At 39.7% G+C, this 13742-nt stretch overlaps 1 protein-coding gene and 1 pseudogene across 1 annotated transcript in view; both read left to right on the top strand.

Moving 5' to 3' along the window:
• Sh3yl1 (SH3 and SYLF domain containing 1) overlaps positions 1 to 13742 on the top strand; it is a 31428-nt gene that overhangs the window by 16664 nt on the left and 1022 nt on the right. The window contains exons 4-9 of the mRNA XM_055624750.1: positions 327 to 391; positions 5638 to 5750; positions 6509 to 6637; positions 8140 to 8302; positions 8954 to 9032; positions 13063 to 13119. Of these exons, the coding sequence (XP_055480725.1) occupies positions 327 to 391; positions 5638 to 5750; positions 6509 to 6637; positions 8140 to 8302; positions 8954 to 9032; positions 13063 to 13119 (606 nt within the window). The remainder of the gene's footprint in view (positions 1 to 326; positions 392 to 5637; positions 5751 to 6508; positions 6638 to 8139; positions 8303 to 8953; positions 9033 to 13062; positions 13120 to 13742) is intronic.
• LOC129687062 (sodium/potassium-transporting ATPase subunit beta-3-like) lies at positions 2855 to 3648 on the top strand (annotated as a pseudogene).

Genomic DNA, 13742 nt, shown 5'->3' with positions numbered 1-13742 from the left:
CATATGTCTATGATGGGCTTGTGACCCAAACGTAGGCAGTTAAGTTTTAAAAATATTAATAGTTAAAATCATTATTGTATATGTTAAGTGGATAATAAGGTCATAGTCTAGTTTTACGTTGAGCTACTAGGGAAAGCATGGGCTACATGAGTTTGTAAGTATAATACTCTTGGTGAATACTCGATATCTTTAAAAAAAAACTTTAACTTTGAAAAGATCTTGAAGTAGAGGATTCATGAGTTTTTTGAAAAATAAGTATTATTTTCCTCATATGACAGACATTTTATATGTTACAATGTTTTTGTTTTGTTTTGTTTTTTTATCAGAATGGTCTGCACCTTCAGCCATTGGGATAGCTGGGCTTGGTGGAGGATTTGAAATAGGAATAGAGGTAAGTGGACTGTCTACGCCATTGCCACAACCCTAAGGGTACCCCAAATACAGCGTGATATAACTGAGGCTTTTTAGTGCTCTTATTTTGCTGCTTACATCTGTGGGGTCATTTCCCTCTCCCTCCTCTCCTCTCTTCTCCTTTTTTCCCTTTTGTGAACTCGTCTGCCTTTGGCCTTCTATATTAACTGTTGTTTATTTACAAGACAACATAAACACAAAACATTTCAGTTCTCTTCAAGGTTTCATCTTATTGTTTACTGTAGCCTTCACTTCGGAACTTTGGAAGTGGAACTCCCAGCAGTTATGCCTCTGGCACCTTCTCCGGGTAGTTTTCTTTTCACAGATGAGCTACCCAGACTTCCAGTTCTGATGTCCCCACACTTCTTCCTTTAACCCCTACCCCTTATTTCCACAATCTCCATCTCTTCTTTCCACAACTCCCAGTCCTCTTTTTACAACCTCCTAACCTTTCTATAGTCCCTGTGCCCTCCCATTGTTCCAACCCTATGTGAGCCTGCTTGAGCCCTAGGTCAAGTGTCATTGTTCTGAACATGTTGGGAGATGAAGTGGTAATAAGTACTTTCAGCCTTTGTCCAGCCAAGGACAAGCACACCACCTGACATACTCTCCATGTACCTGCCACCTGCATGTGATCAAGTAGGACAACCAACCTAGTTTACTGATGTACAAACACAAGGCTTGTTATCTTCCAGAAAGTTACCTGTTTTAGGGCAAGTGGAGTGTACAGACTAGAGGTATTTTTGTTTTATAGACCTCTTAGGCACAGTAATTGAAACTTAAAAAGTAATGTTAGTCCTGGCATCAACTTTTCGCCACCAAGAGTCCTCTTTGCAGCTCAGCTTCCTTCCATCTGAGGAGGACTTTCAGCTTTTATGCTTACTCTGCCAGGGAGGAGCCTTTACCTTGCTGCTTAAGAAGCTTCCTGTAGGAAGGAATATTTCAATGTTATACAGGAGGCAAAAGGAGAGTACCCAGGCCTCCTATCAGTGCGCAGAGGCAGGATTGAAGGCTAGCTGCCACCAGTCAAATGTTACTCTGAGCCTATCCTGAGATTTTGCAAAACCTCCTTAGCAACCCATAGAAGTGACATAGATCCCAAGTGGCTTCCAGACAGTAGCTCAGAGAATAGACTCCTGAGAACGTTTCCTCAGATTCTACTTTGGGGGCTGTCGTTTTTAGGGCTCATGTTTAAGGATTTATTTAATTGAAAAACTTGTACATTTTAAATTAAATTGTAATACAAAAACATTCAAATTTTTATCAGATTCTCCAGTGCTGTCTTTTGCTGTCTCACTGTTGCTCCATTGCCCAGCCTCCATCAGGAAGACTTCTCTGCTTCTCATTTTCAGCTCTAGAAATATGTGCCCTTGCTATTGCCTGTTTCACTAGTGACATCACAAAAAGAACACAGGATCTTCTTACTCTTACTTCAGAGAAACCAAATGCAGAACAGATAGAAAATTAGAAGACTGGCTTTTTCTAAGTGGCCTCTCACAGTTTCTTTACCTTACTTGACTGTCCTGAGTTGTTCAAAGTGCAGGGTAAGAAGTCTGAGCTTACTTCCGGGTTTGAAAACCCATCAAAACCCACCAGTTTCTGATCTTGAAAATCCATGAATCCCTGAGTTCAAAATCTGACAGCCTAATATCCCGCCAACCCTTGGGCTTGCCCCAGGCTCAGGACTTGAAATACTACCAACCCCACCCTGGAAATCTCACCCTGGAAAACTCCTCCCCCAAGAAACCCTGTCTTCTGTTCAGTTCCCCACTGCTTCTCGCCTGAGCAGAGGCAGCCACCGTCTGTGTCTTTTCCAATAAATCTCTTGTGTGAGGTTGGTAGCGCAGTGTGACTTTGTTGTATTCCTTGGCTCCAGACTGCCAGGATATTTTTTTCTCTTAGAGTTGCAACACTTCCATTGGGGAAACCTTTCCCCTCAGAGCCATAGCACTTAACACTAAACAGTATGCAACAACTAGTGCAGCATTTCTGGAGAGAAATATACATCTTTTGTGTGAGAGAGTCCTAAACAATGCAAGGGGGGTTTGTTTTCTCCAGGTACCTGTGAGACATGGTTGTATAATCACTGCAGGAAGTGCTTAATTTTACACAAGGAATGCTGTCAGATACAGTGGAGCAGGCCTGTAATCCTATTATTTCAGGAAAACAAGACAGGAAGATTGTAAATTCAGGACCAGCATTGGCTGCAGAATGAGACACTATAGTAAGCAAACAACAATAAAGAAATGCTAAATCATCCTGTTATTTGACTGTAATCCTCCAAAGTTGTCTAGATGTCAAATAAGAAGAATAGTTGGGGGTAGATGAAGAGGAGGAAGGAAGAAGCATGTGGCTGGCATGGATGGAGGAACTGGCCCCGGTGAAGAATATTAGCACTCTGATCTTGCTCTTATGTCTCCCTTTTTATGGGCTCTTAGCTGTGTTCTTCTCATTAACAATGTGGATCATGCTCCAGACTCTGAATTATGAGGTTCTGAAATACTGAGACTAGATTCCTAGTCCAGGACTTACGGGTTTTTCCAAAACCACTGACTGCCTTGGAATATGCATACAGTATGTCTAAGCCATGTGTTCATGAAAAGTTCACTAAAGACCTGAAGAAGTTCCTAAAGCCACATTCTGTAGATGAACAAAAGAATCTCACAGGCCGTCCTGACAGAGCACTTTTTGGGCAGCAGGGTCTAGATTATTATGCTTGTCAGTTTCCAGTTTCCTTGCCTCAAGAGTGCAGTGGTGTGAATGATGCTGACTTTTGCTATTTCCAAAGGATGACCTTGTCTTCTTGGGAAAATGAACAGAATAATCAAATGAATCCCAGAAGGAGTTCCACAGATAGCATGTGTGACAAATGATGACAACATAGCAAATATATCAACTTATCCTGATCATGGACTTTATAAACTTAAAAGTATTTTCCATATTATGGGGAAAATGGCATGTTGGGTGTCGACAGCCTTTGAATCTAGTGCTACCAGTGAAGAAGTAACCATTGAGTGCAAAATTGTTGGCTCATACAACCTAAAAAACAAGGATGAACGTGACAAGTTTTGGGGATGAGTTATGTTCAAAATCATAGCACACACAGGAGTAGAGCATGTCCACAGAATAAATGTGGTGATGTCTCCATTTTCAATCAGCTGGACCTGCCATTCTAGGATTATGAGGCCTCCTTGGAGAAAGAGGTGGTGTGGTACACATACTGGGGTGACATTGTAACGTGCTTCCAGATCACAGTGTTCAGTGTCCTAAAGAAACTGCCTGCTGCCTCAGCTGCCCTTTGAACCAGTGTACGATGGCCAGATAGGGACCAATGAGCTGCCAACATCAAGTGACTATGGCTGCAAAAAATGTCTGAGAAGTCCTGTATGTGAAGAGGAAAAAGAAAATAAAGGTGGCTCTGAAAGTATCAAAAGAAGAAGAGTAGTTAGTTAAAGTGATTATAGAGAGAAACTACTGAACTAGGCCAGTCTATGGTCAGAGATTTTGGGGATCAAACTACCCAGGCTGTATGTCTGAGAGTGGAGGGTAATGGGGAAAATGGCAGAAAGCAGATTTCATATGGCAGTCAGCACAGGAGGGATCTAAGCTGTCTGGATTGACTGGTGCTCTTGCCCAAGGAAGTTGACCTTTGGGGGAATGTTAAGGGAAGTTCCTGGAGGGTTAAGGGTGATTCTTGGCAAATAGAAATGGGCCTTAGGAGATCTGCTTTTCTGGTAAACAGGAACTCTGCCTTTAGGCTTTAGTCATTCTGTTTACTTGGCCAAAGTCCTTCTGTTTAGGACAGTGGCATTCTTACTGCCATTGGGCTGGGGGTTGGTGGTGATGACTTTGCACTGAACAGTTGGCAAGAATTGAAGAGTTCAGAAGACTTCGGCATTTATTAATAAATGAAGATATCAAGGACTGCTTATATCAAGGATGTTTTTTATGACAAGGTTTTTCTGTACATTAAATGAAACATTGACTAGAAAACATTTAGAAAAGTTTAAAGAACTGTTTGAGTTAGGGCATCTTTTAGGATTTGCTTGGCCTGTTATGTGGCCATATAGGGTTCAAAAGTGATTTCTTTTCCTCACTAAATGAACATGCTACCATCACAAAGAAGGAGATAGGCTTTGAGCATCTATCGAAACATTTCCCCCGTGATTACACAACTGAGAATTAGTGGAGTTCACACCCAAATATTTTCCATTTTAGCCCAGTTTCTTAGCACCTGCCCTTATGCCTTCAACATTACAGATACAGAGGATGTGTGTATCTGATCCTCATGACAGTTGGGTGAGGTAGGTTCTGTGTTAAGACTCAGGGTCCCAAGATCAGTATGCCACCTAACGTATCACACTGAAGGGGGAGGGAATGTGGCGTCAGCACTGCAGTCTCCCCTGTGTCACACATGAGAGTGATGCTCTTTTTCACTTCCTGTGGCCATTATGAATTTGAAAGAAAAATTCTTATGTTGTATTGACCTAAGCATTCACCTGAGTCTTATAATTTTTATTCTTGTTTAGAGAAAAAAATAAATCACTGCCTTAGACATTACTAATGGAAGCCAACAAACACCACTGAAATATCCAGTGTTGTTAAGTTTATGCAAGCTATGTACAGGGTAGAAGTTACCTCAGACATGAAGCCTCATGTTATGTCCCAGCTCTGCATTCCATGAGACTAGATTTTGTAGAAGTTTATTTTGGGATCAGAAGATGTTTGGTCTTCACCTTTTTTGATCTCTTCTGGTTATCAGTGTGATGATGTACAGGCTCATTGGCACATTATCAGCCTCACTAACTGTTGTTGGGAGGGATAAAGGAGATTACTGAAGGCTGGATGGCTCACAGGTATTGGCCATAATCACCCTTACGAAAGCAGTTTCTGGCTTTATCTACCCAGAGGACTGGCATCCCCTTCATATCGGGTTTCCTGTCTATGTTGAAAGTTTACATTATGTATGGTATAGCTGAGTTTAAGTCAGCGTGTATTTTATGCAATATTTAGGGATGGCTTTTTTTTTTTTTTCTTCTTGTGTTGGGGTATTGTTTGTTGAGACAGTAGACTACCTAGTAGCCTGGCATTTGATGTGTAGACCGAGATGGCCTTGAACACACAGAGATACACCTGCCTGTGCCTCCCAAGTGTTAGGATTAAAGGTGTTTACCACTACATCAGGCAGTATGGCTATTTATAAATGAGTGGGTTTCTTTATTTCAGGTATCGGATTTGGTGATAATTCTGAATTATGACAGAGCAGTAGAAGCCTTTGCAAAGGGTGGAAACCTGACACTTGGAGGGAATTTTACTGTAGCAGTTGGGCCGTTAGGCAGGTGAGTAAACGCATTCTGAATCATTAAGATGAAAAATGTCATAGTTTTTTTTTTTTTACACTAAAAAGAAATTTGAAGTAAAATGAAAAAACATGATTTCTACAATTTCCAGATGAGTAAAGGTCTCTTAAACAAGAAATTTACAAAAGTAAGGAAGAAAAAGAAAACAGTGAGGGAAGTAAACTCTGAGCCCAGAACACACAAGAAAAAAAAATGGAAGTTTTTCACAAGCACAGGCCATGCTTTCTGTTGAATTGACATAAAATTTTCTGTAGTCTTGAGGAAGCTCAGTGTAGTCAAATTTTACTAACTGATAAAGGTTATCAGTGTTCTAGAATTGAAAAAAGCTTTTCTTAAACTAAATCATGAACGTGAAATGGTTGAGTCTTATTGAGCAGTGCTTATAACACCTAATGAAACTGTTGTTGGGTTGGAATCATGCTAGAGACTTTCAAGTGCTGCCTATTTATGGAAGCTAGACAGTGAAGCATCTGAACTGCCCCGTGTAAAAAGAACCCACACTCTCAGCACTGTGCTCTGGCTGAGAGGGCTAGCTTGCAGATCTCTCTCTCCAGTGTCATCACTCCGGCTCTCAGCCCTTCTACAGAAGTTCAATGTGATATGTTTTGCCACAGCTGCCTTCTCATCAAACCACATGAAAACTCCAGCTAAGCCAAAGAAAACCGTGGCCTAGGAAGACAGGCCTTATGGCTAAGCTCCATGATGAGCAGTCATTTTGGTTCTGCCGTCTTTTGTAGGAACCTGGAAGGAAACGTGGCCCTGAGGAGCTCCGCGGCCGTCTTCACTTACTGCAAATCCCGGGGCCTCTTTGCTGGCATTTCCCTGGAAGGCAGCTGTTTGATCGAAAGGAAAGAAACTAACCGGAAGTAAGTTCGTACAGAGTTACTTTGATTATGTTAAAAGTGTGTGGTGAGAAGATAATATTTCAAAATTCGTCATGGTTTAGGAGTTTACAGTTACATTTATATTATCAATCAAATACATCAGGGTCTATATTTAAAACCTTTAAGATGAAGTTGGTATTGCTTGGGGCTGAGGAGATGCCTCAGCACTTAAGAGCACTTGTCGCCCTTATAGAGGACCTAGGTTTGTTTCCCAGCACCCACATGGTAGCTTACAACCACCAACATAATTCTAGCTCTAAGAGATAAGATGCTTTCTTCTTACCTTAGAAGGCACCAGGTGGGCATGAGGTGTGCATAGACAGACCCAGGCAAAACACGTAAAATATAATAAAATAATTTTTAAGTTTTGAGAAGTAGTATATGCTTATGAAAATAAAACTTGGAAAAAATAAACAAAACTGTTACATTTTATTTTACTAATGCTTTTCAACTACCTCCTGTTCCTCTGTAGTCTTCTCTTGCCAAATAAGACAACAATAATGACAATATTCAATTGCAAACGTGTTTTATTTCTGCTTGGCATTATAATAAGTATAATCATGAGTTGATGGCCAGGCAGTGTTCAGCGAGGTGACAATATGACATTATCATTCCTTGTGGTGAGCACAGCAAATAATCTTGTGAGTCAGTCAGAAGTGCCTCACTGTGAAGGATTTCTTATCATGACACTCTGGATTTGTCTTCTCTCATACTAAATAGAGTCCAATTTTGATTCAAAATCCAATTTGATTTTTAAAATACTTGTTGCTGTCTCAGAGCTTCTTTAATCTTGTATCTGAATAGTTTTTCCTCAAGTGATTCTTAGAAATCAAACCAACAGACTCCAGAATCACAAGCCCAAGGGGGCCAGTGCCTTAGTGATACAGGGACAGATACCCCACTGAGAGAGTGAATGCTCCTCCCAGGCTCACCCCAATTTTCTGAAGAATACAACATCAAAGTGCTACCTTGCACATGCCAGGACTAGTCTGAATGAGGAAAATTAAGGTTTGCAAAAGTCTTCATCATATAGAATCACGAGTGGTGTGTCTGTCCATTTCTGGTTTCATGAATTTGAGAATGATTTTAGAAACTCCTAATTCTAGGTCTTAGGCACTTTTCTCCATAAGCGCAGCAAAATCCCTTATGAACTTCAGGTCTTCCAAATTTGCAAGGCAAAACTTTCATTTCATAAAACAAACATTTTAAAGAAATCATAAAGCTATGCATAGGATTTATAGAAAGCATAAAGATAAAGCTTATGGAGGCTTTATATGTTTATGTATTTCTATACAAATGTGTGTACATGTGACATGCTTTTTGTATGAAGACATGTACATATCAATGTTCTTAGACATGGAAAAAGACTTGTGGTATATGATGTATTTCATAAGCATGATTACATATTTATCTGAATGTGCTACATTTACCTCCAAAAGCAAATATGTATGTTCCAGACATGTTCTTAATTTTTTATTTGCTAGATTTTACTGTCAAGACATTCGAGCCTATGACATTTTATTTGGAGATGTTCCACGGCCTGCTCAAGCAGGAGATCTTTATGAAATTCTTGATTCCTTTACTGAAAAGTATGAAAGTGAAGGACAACGCATCAATTTGAGAAAAGTAGCACGGGAGCAGAGAAAGGTGCTGTGGCAAGATTTCCTGTTTTTCTCAGTGGATACAAGAGGGGTTCTGACTTAGGACACTGTTTCTGATAGGGAGTTCCCAGGGGTGGAGAACTTCCTTTATGATTCATTTATGTAAAGTCTTCAAAAATGACCTGGAGTTGTGACATTGTACAGATTTTAAGAGCAGCTTGTCTTCTGTAATTGTTTGTCTCTTAGAATGAAATCTGGTAATGTTAGAGAACCAACACTGGTTGTGCCTTTCTTTCTTTGATCTCTCCTGGATCCCTTTTGTGCAGAGTGAAATTGAAATATAAAAGTTAAATTATCACTGCTTTTCTCTGCTGTCTCTTCCCTGTGACCATATCACTGGACTTACAGCCCCCTCCAGACCACATACAGTTGTCAGAGGGGGAGGGATTCAGGTGCAAGCGTGTACTAGACAACACACCTGTCAGAGGGGAGGGCCCACGTGCAAAGTGTACTAGATTAACCCACATCAGAGTCTCACATCCAGTCCTGCACCATACACGTGAGTTTCTGGGAACCAAGTTAATAAATGCCGAGAATGAACCCTGCCAAATAAACAGGTTAGAGGCAAAGTTGTCCTATCTTTGTATGTAAAAAGTCGATTTTTAATTTTTTGTGTATTTATTCCTGTGCCTCCCAGGCTAAAGAATTACCCCCAAAACCATCATCAAGACCACAGCAACACCTGCCACCTGTCCAGCCGAATGCTGGCTCCCAGAGTAAGTGCTTCTGTTGCAGTTTAAATATAATAGTACTTAAGTAATTACTAACATTAAGAAAGCAGGTAACACTGTTATATTTCAATATCAAATAGAAGAAATAGTGAGCATTTAAGAGAAAAATAAATAAATGTTCACCATCTTCTAAGCCATAATATATGCTTTCATATGAGTTTTCACTGTCATAATTTGTGAAGACTTCTCTTATTCATAAGATATTTTCTTTTCAAATTTATAACCTCTTCCTCTTTAATTTTCATCAAAGAGGAAATAGGTGTGTGAATGTATATATGCATATATGTGTGTTGTATATATGTACAATTTTTATATCCCTCCCATCTTTTTCATTGTGTATGTGTAGAATCTTTCTATCCTTTCTCCCATGATGTTTTCAGTGCGTTGTTTGCAGGGTTTGTATTATAGATTTATTAGCTAGGACTGAGAACCTCCACAGTCACTTGTCCAGGAGTGGCCGTCTCTATAATGGTTTCTATCTGCTGCAAAAAGAAGCTTTGCTGAGTAACAAGAGCTGTATTTATCTATGGGCATGAAGATAAGTATTTAGAATGCAGTGAAAAATTATACTGATTTGGAAGAGTAGAAACAATAGGCTCATCTGTAAGGTCCATGGCCTCACTATATATGGGTAGTTGACCGGGTCTCCAGTCCCAGGCCTGAATTCCCACCTACTGAGCAAGGCTTAAGTCCAGGTAGATGGCTTTTAGTTACCACTGGTTGCAAGTGCCACTGTTGCACTATGGGGATCTCTTACAGGGTGGTCATTGTTTTAGTGCATAGACTGTAGAGACAGGCAGACCTCCATTACTTTTCTCCTTGGCAGTTTGCATAGAACCTCAGGAAGGAGTTTAGTAGGTCAGTTCCAGCTCAGTTCTTCCAAGTCCTGTGTCCAGAGTGTGGTGTCTTCAGCAATAGGGCCTTACCTTTAAGTTCTAGAAAGCAACAGGAGCAAAATAGCCTGGAATGTTTAGGAGGCTCTTGGACTCCCCCAGCCAACAAGTGGAGAAGATTCCCATGCCTAGCATTGGGATTGGTTAGCAGGTCAATGGCTCTTGGAGGGATCGCTCCTGCTCCCAAGTGGCATAACTTCATTTAAACTGTAAATATGTGTCCTTGGTGTGTGCATGTGTGTAAATGAATATGTTTCCCTATGGCTTTCTCAAACATTTTTAGTGTTGTTTAACCACTTGGAATTTCTCTGCAATTCGATATTCCTCTATTGAGAATTCTCTGTTTAGCTCTGTACTCCATTTTTTAATTGGATTACTTGATTTTTTTTTCTGTTTAACTTCTTTAGTTCTTTATATATACTGGATATTAGTCCTCTGTCAGATATAGGGTTGGTGAAGATCCTTTCCCAATCTGTAGGCAGTCGTTTTGTTCTGAAAACAGTGTCTTTTGCTTTACAGAAGGTTTTCAGTTTCATGAGGTCCCATTTATTGATTGTTGCTCTTAGAGCCTATGCTGTTGGTGTTCTATTCAGGAAGTTATCTCCTGTGCCAATGAGTTCCAGGCTCTTCCCCACTTTTTCTTCTAAGCGGTTTAGTGTGTCTGATTTTATATTGAGGTCTTTGATCCACTTGGACTTCAGTTTTGTGCAGGGTGATAAGTATGGATCTATTTGCATATTTTTACATGTAGACATCCAGTTAGACCAGCACCATTTATTGAAGATGCTGTCTTTTTTCCATTGAATGGTTTTGGCATCTTTGTCAAAAATCAGATGTCCATAAGTATGTGGATTTATTTCAGGGTCTTCTATTTGATTCCATTGATTGACCAGTCTGTTTCTATGCCAGTACCATGCAGTTTTTATAACTGTTGCTCTATAGTACAGCTTAAGATCAGGGATGGAGATACCTCCTGAAGATCTTTTACTGTAGAGAATTGTTTTAGCAATTCTGGGTTTCTTGTTCTTCCATATGAAGGTGAGAATTTTTCTTTCCAGGTCTGTAAAGAATTGTGTGGGTAATTTGATGGGAACTGCATTGATCTGTAGATTGCTTTTGGTAAAATGGCCATTTTTACTATGTTAATCCTGCCAAGCCATGAGCATGGGAGATCTTTCCATCTTCTCATATCTTCTTCTAATTCTTTCTTTAGACACTGGAAATTTTTTTCATATAAGTCTTTGACTTGCTTGGTTAGGTTCACACCAAGGTACTTTATGTCCCTTGTGGCTATTGTGAAGGATGTTGTTTCCCTAATTTCTTTCTCGGCCCTTTTGTCTTTTGTATACAGGAGGGCTACTGACTTTTTTTGAGTTAATTTTATATTATATTATATTATATTATATTATATTATATTATATTATATTATAACCACTTTGCTGAAGGTTTTAATCAGCTGTAGGAGTTCCCTAGTAGAATTTTTTAGATCACTCAGGTATACTATGATATCATCTGCAAATAGTGATACTTTGACTTCTTCCTTTCCAATTTGTATCCCCTTGATCTCCTTTAATTGTCTTATTGCTCTAGCAAGGACTTCCAGAACTATGTTGAAGAGACATGGAGAGAGTGGGCAGCCTTGCCTTGTCCCTGATTTCAGTGGGATTGATTTAAGTTTCTCTCCATTGAGTTTGATATTGGCTATAGGCTTGCTGTATATTGCCTTTACTATGTTCAGGTATGTGCCTTGTATCCCTGATCTCTCCAAGACTTTAAACATGGATGTTGGATTTTGTCAAATGCCTTTTCAGCATCTAAGGAGATGATCATGTGATTTTTCTCCTCCAGTTTGTTTATGTGGTGGATCACATTGATGGATTTCCGTATATTGAACCATGCCTGCATGCCTGGGCTGAAGCCTACTTAAAGGCGGAGACACGCGTGTCTGTACCGCTAGAAATTTTTTTAAAGTCATGACTAAGGAGATCTTCTACCTTCTGTTGAAATATTGTTTTCAGTTCCTCCGAGTTTTTTGTGATCGTTTTTAGATCTGATTGAGGAATACTTATTTTTCAAATACTTTTAAATCATTTTATCAGTTCTTCCTTCCTGTCTCAATACCTAAGCTGGAACAACGTTAAATACCTTTGTTCCCCTGTAACATTTGGATTTCATCTATCATCTTGTTTGTATATTCATTTGCACTGTATCATAATTGGCCCTTGCTATGTTTTCTATTTGTGGAGATGTTATTTCATGTCTTTCAGTAAAATTTTGTTTTTGTCTTTTCTTTTATATTTCTTTCCTGGTACAGTAAAATCATGGTTCCTATTTCCATTTCAGACTTGAGGAAATCTTAGTTGGCATATGTTTGTCTAATATCTGGTAATCTACCCAAATTGTTTTTATTTAGTTTCTTCACGTAGGTTCTTCTAGGATACCTGTACTTTCCCTCCTGTGCTGACAGCCTTTTCTGTGTCTTTACATTCATGAGCTCCATAGTGTGTTTATGTCCTCCGAGGGCATGAGGCTGCCAGTGCATATGAAGAGAAGGTAGTTTCCAGACTCCAGCTCATGGAGGAGCTCCTCAGAGCCAGCCCAGCTAAGAGCATGAAAATATGGTTTAAAAGCTGAAAGTAGGAGCTGTACATGCTTTCTGCGAAAGACCAATTGGTTTTCTTTAATCGTCCAGAGTGAGATTCAGATCACTAATTGGTATTCTTAATACTTTGCCGGCATACCCCTTATGGCTGTTTAAATTCATCCTGAACTTCTGGTATCTATCAGAAGCTGTGCGGTGGCCCATGTGTGATGTCTGAAATTATCTTAGGGTTTGAGCAAGACAGAACATTTAGAGATCCCTGTGTGGAGCTGTCACCTGTCTTCCTAAGGTGTCCTTTGGTTGCTTCCGGAAGAGATGTACATGGACCATGGACTAGTATCAGGCACTTCAGCTACCTGCGCCTTGTATGTGGCCTTTTGTAGGATATTTAGGCATCTCTCAGTTTATAGCCTGGCCCAATCGTGTAGACCTTTAACAAGGTCAGGATTTGATGGTTTTGTACGCTTTGTGTACTGTAATAAGCATTTAAATCTCCCCCATTTTATTTTTTTTTAAACAGGCAATGGAAACGAATATAAACTATATCCCGAGCTTTCTAACTATCATGAGAAAACCGGTAAGTAAAAAGCTAATGGTTAAAAATTTACGCATAACCACTCTACAATCACAGAATTTCCAGCTAATTTGATAGGTTATGAAAATGCCTAAGAAAGTTGTTCAGAACTCTATTTGTGAGATTTCTTAAAAAATAAATTTAACTGTAAATATTTTTTAGTGACAAATGGTATTCTTTTGTTCTCTGCTAGGCTTTGAGAGGCCAGTGGAAACTGCAGGACCAAACATTGCCATTGGCAGCCCATGGTTTTCTAGTAAAATTATTTCTCAACTTGTTTTACTTAAATATTCCTTCAAAAATTTTCTTTAAAGATTTAAGCACTTAAAAAAAAAAAATTAGTGAGTTGTCCAGGCATGGTAGGACAATGCCTATAATCCCAGCCCTCAGGGAAGCAGAGGCAAATGGATCTTTAAGTTCGAGGCCAGCGTGGTCCACAAAGCAAGTCCAGGACTGCCAAGGCTACCCAGAGAAACCCCGTCTCAAAAAACCAAAAAGAAAAAAAGGAAAAGGAAAAGGAAGGAAGGAAGGAAGGAGGGAGGGAAGGAGGGAGGGAGGGAGGAAGAGAGAGAGAGAGAGAGAAAGAAAGAAAGAAAGAAAGAAAGAAAGAAAGAAAGAAAGAAAGA

The sequence above is a fragment of the Psammomys obesus genome, unplaced genomic scaffold, assembly GCF_907164565.1.
Source record: "Psammomys obesus unplaced genomic scaffold, mPsaObe1.curated_primary_1811, whole genome shotgun sequence".
Taxonomy (NCBI): Eukaryota; Metazoa; Chordata; class Mammalia; order Rodentia; family Muridae; genus Psammomys; species Psammomys obesus.
This window is presented reverse-complemented; position numbering and strand designations above follow the sequence as displayed.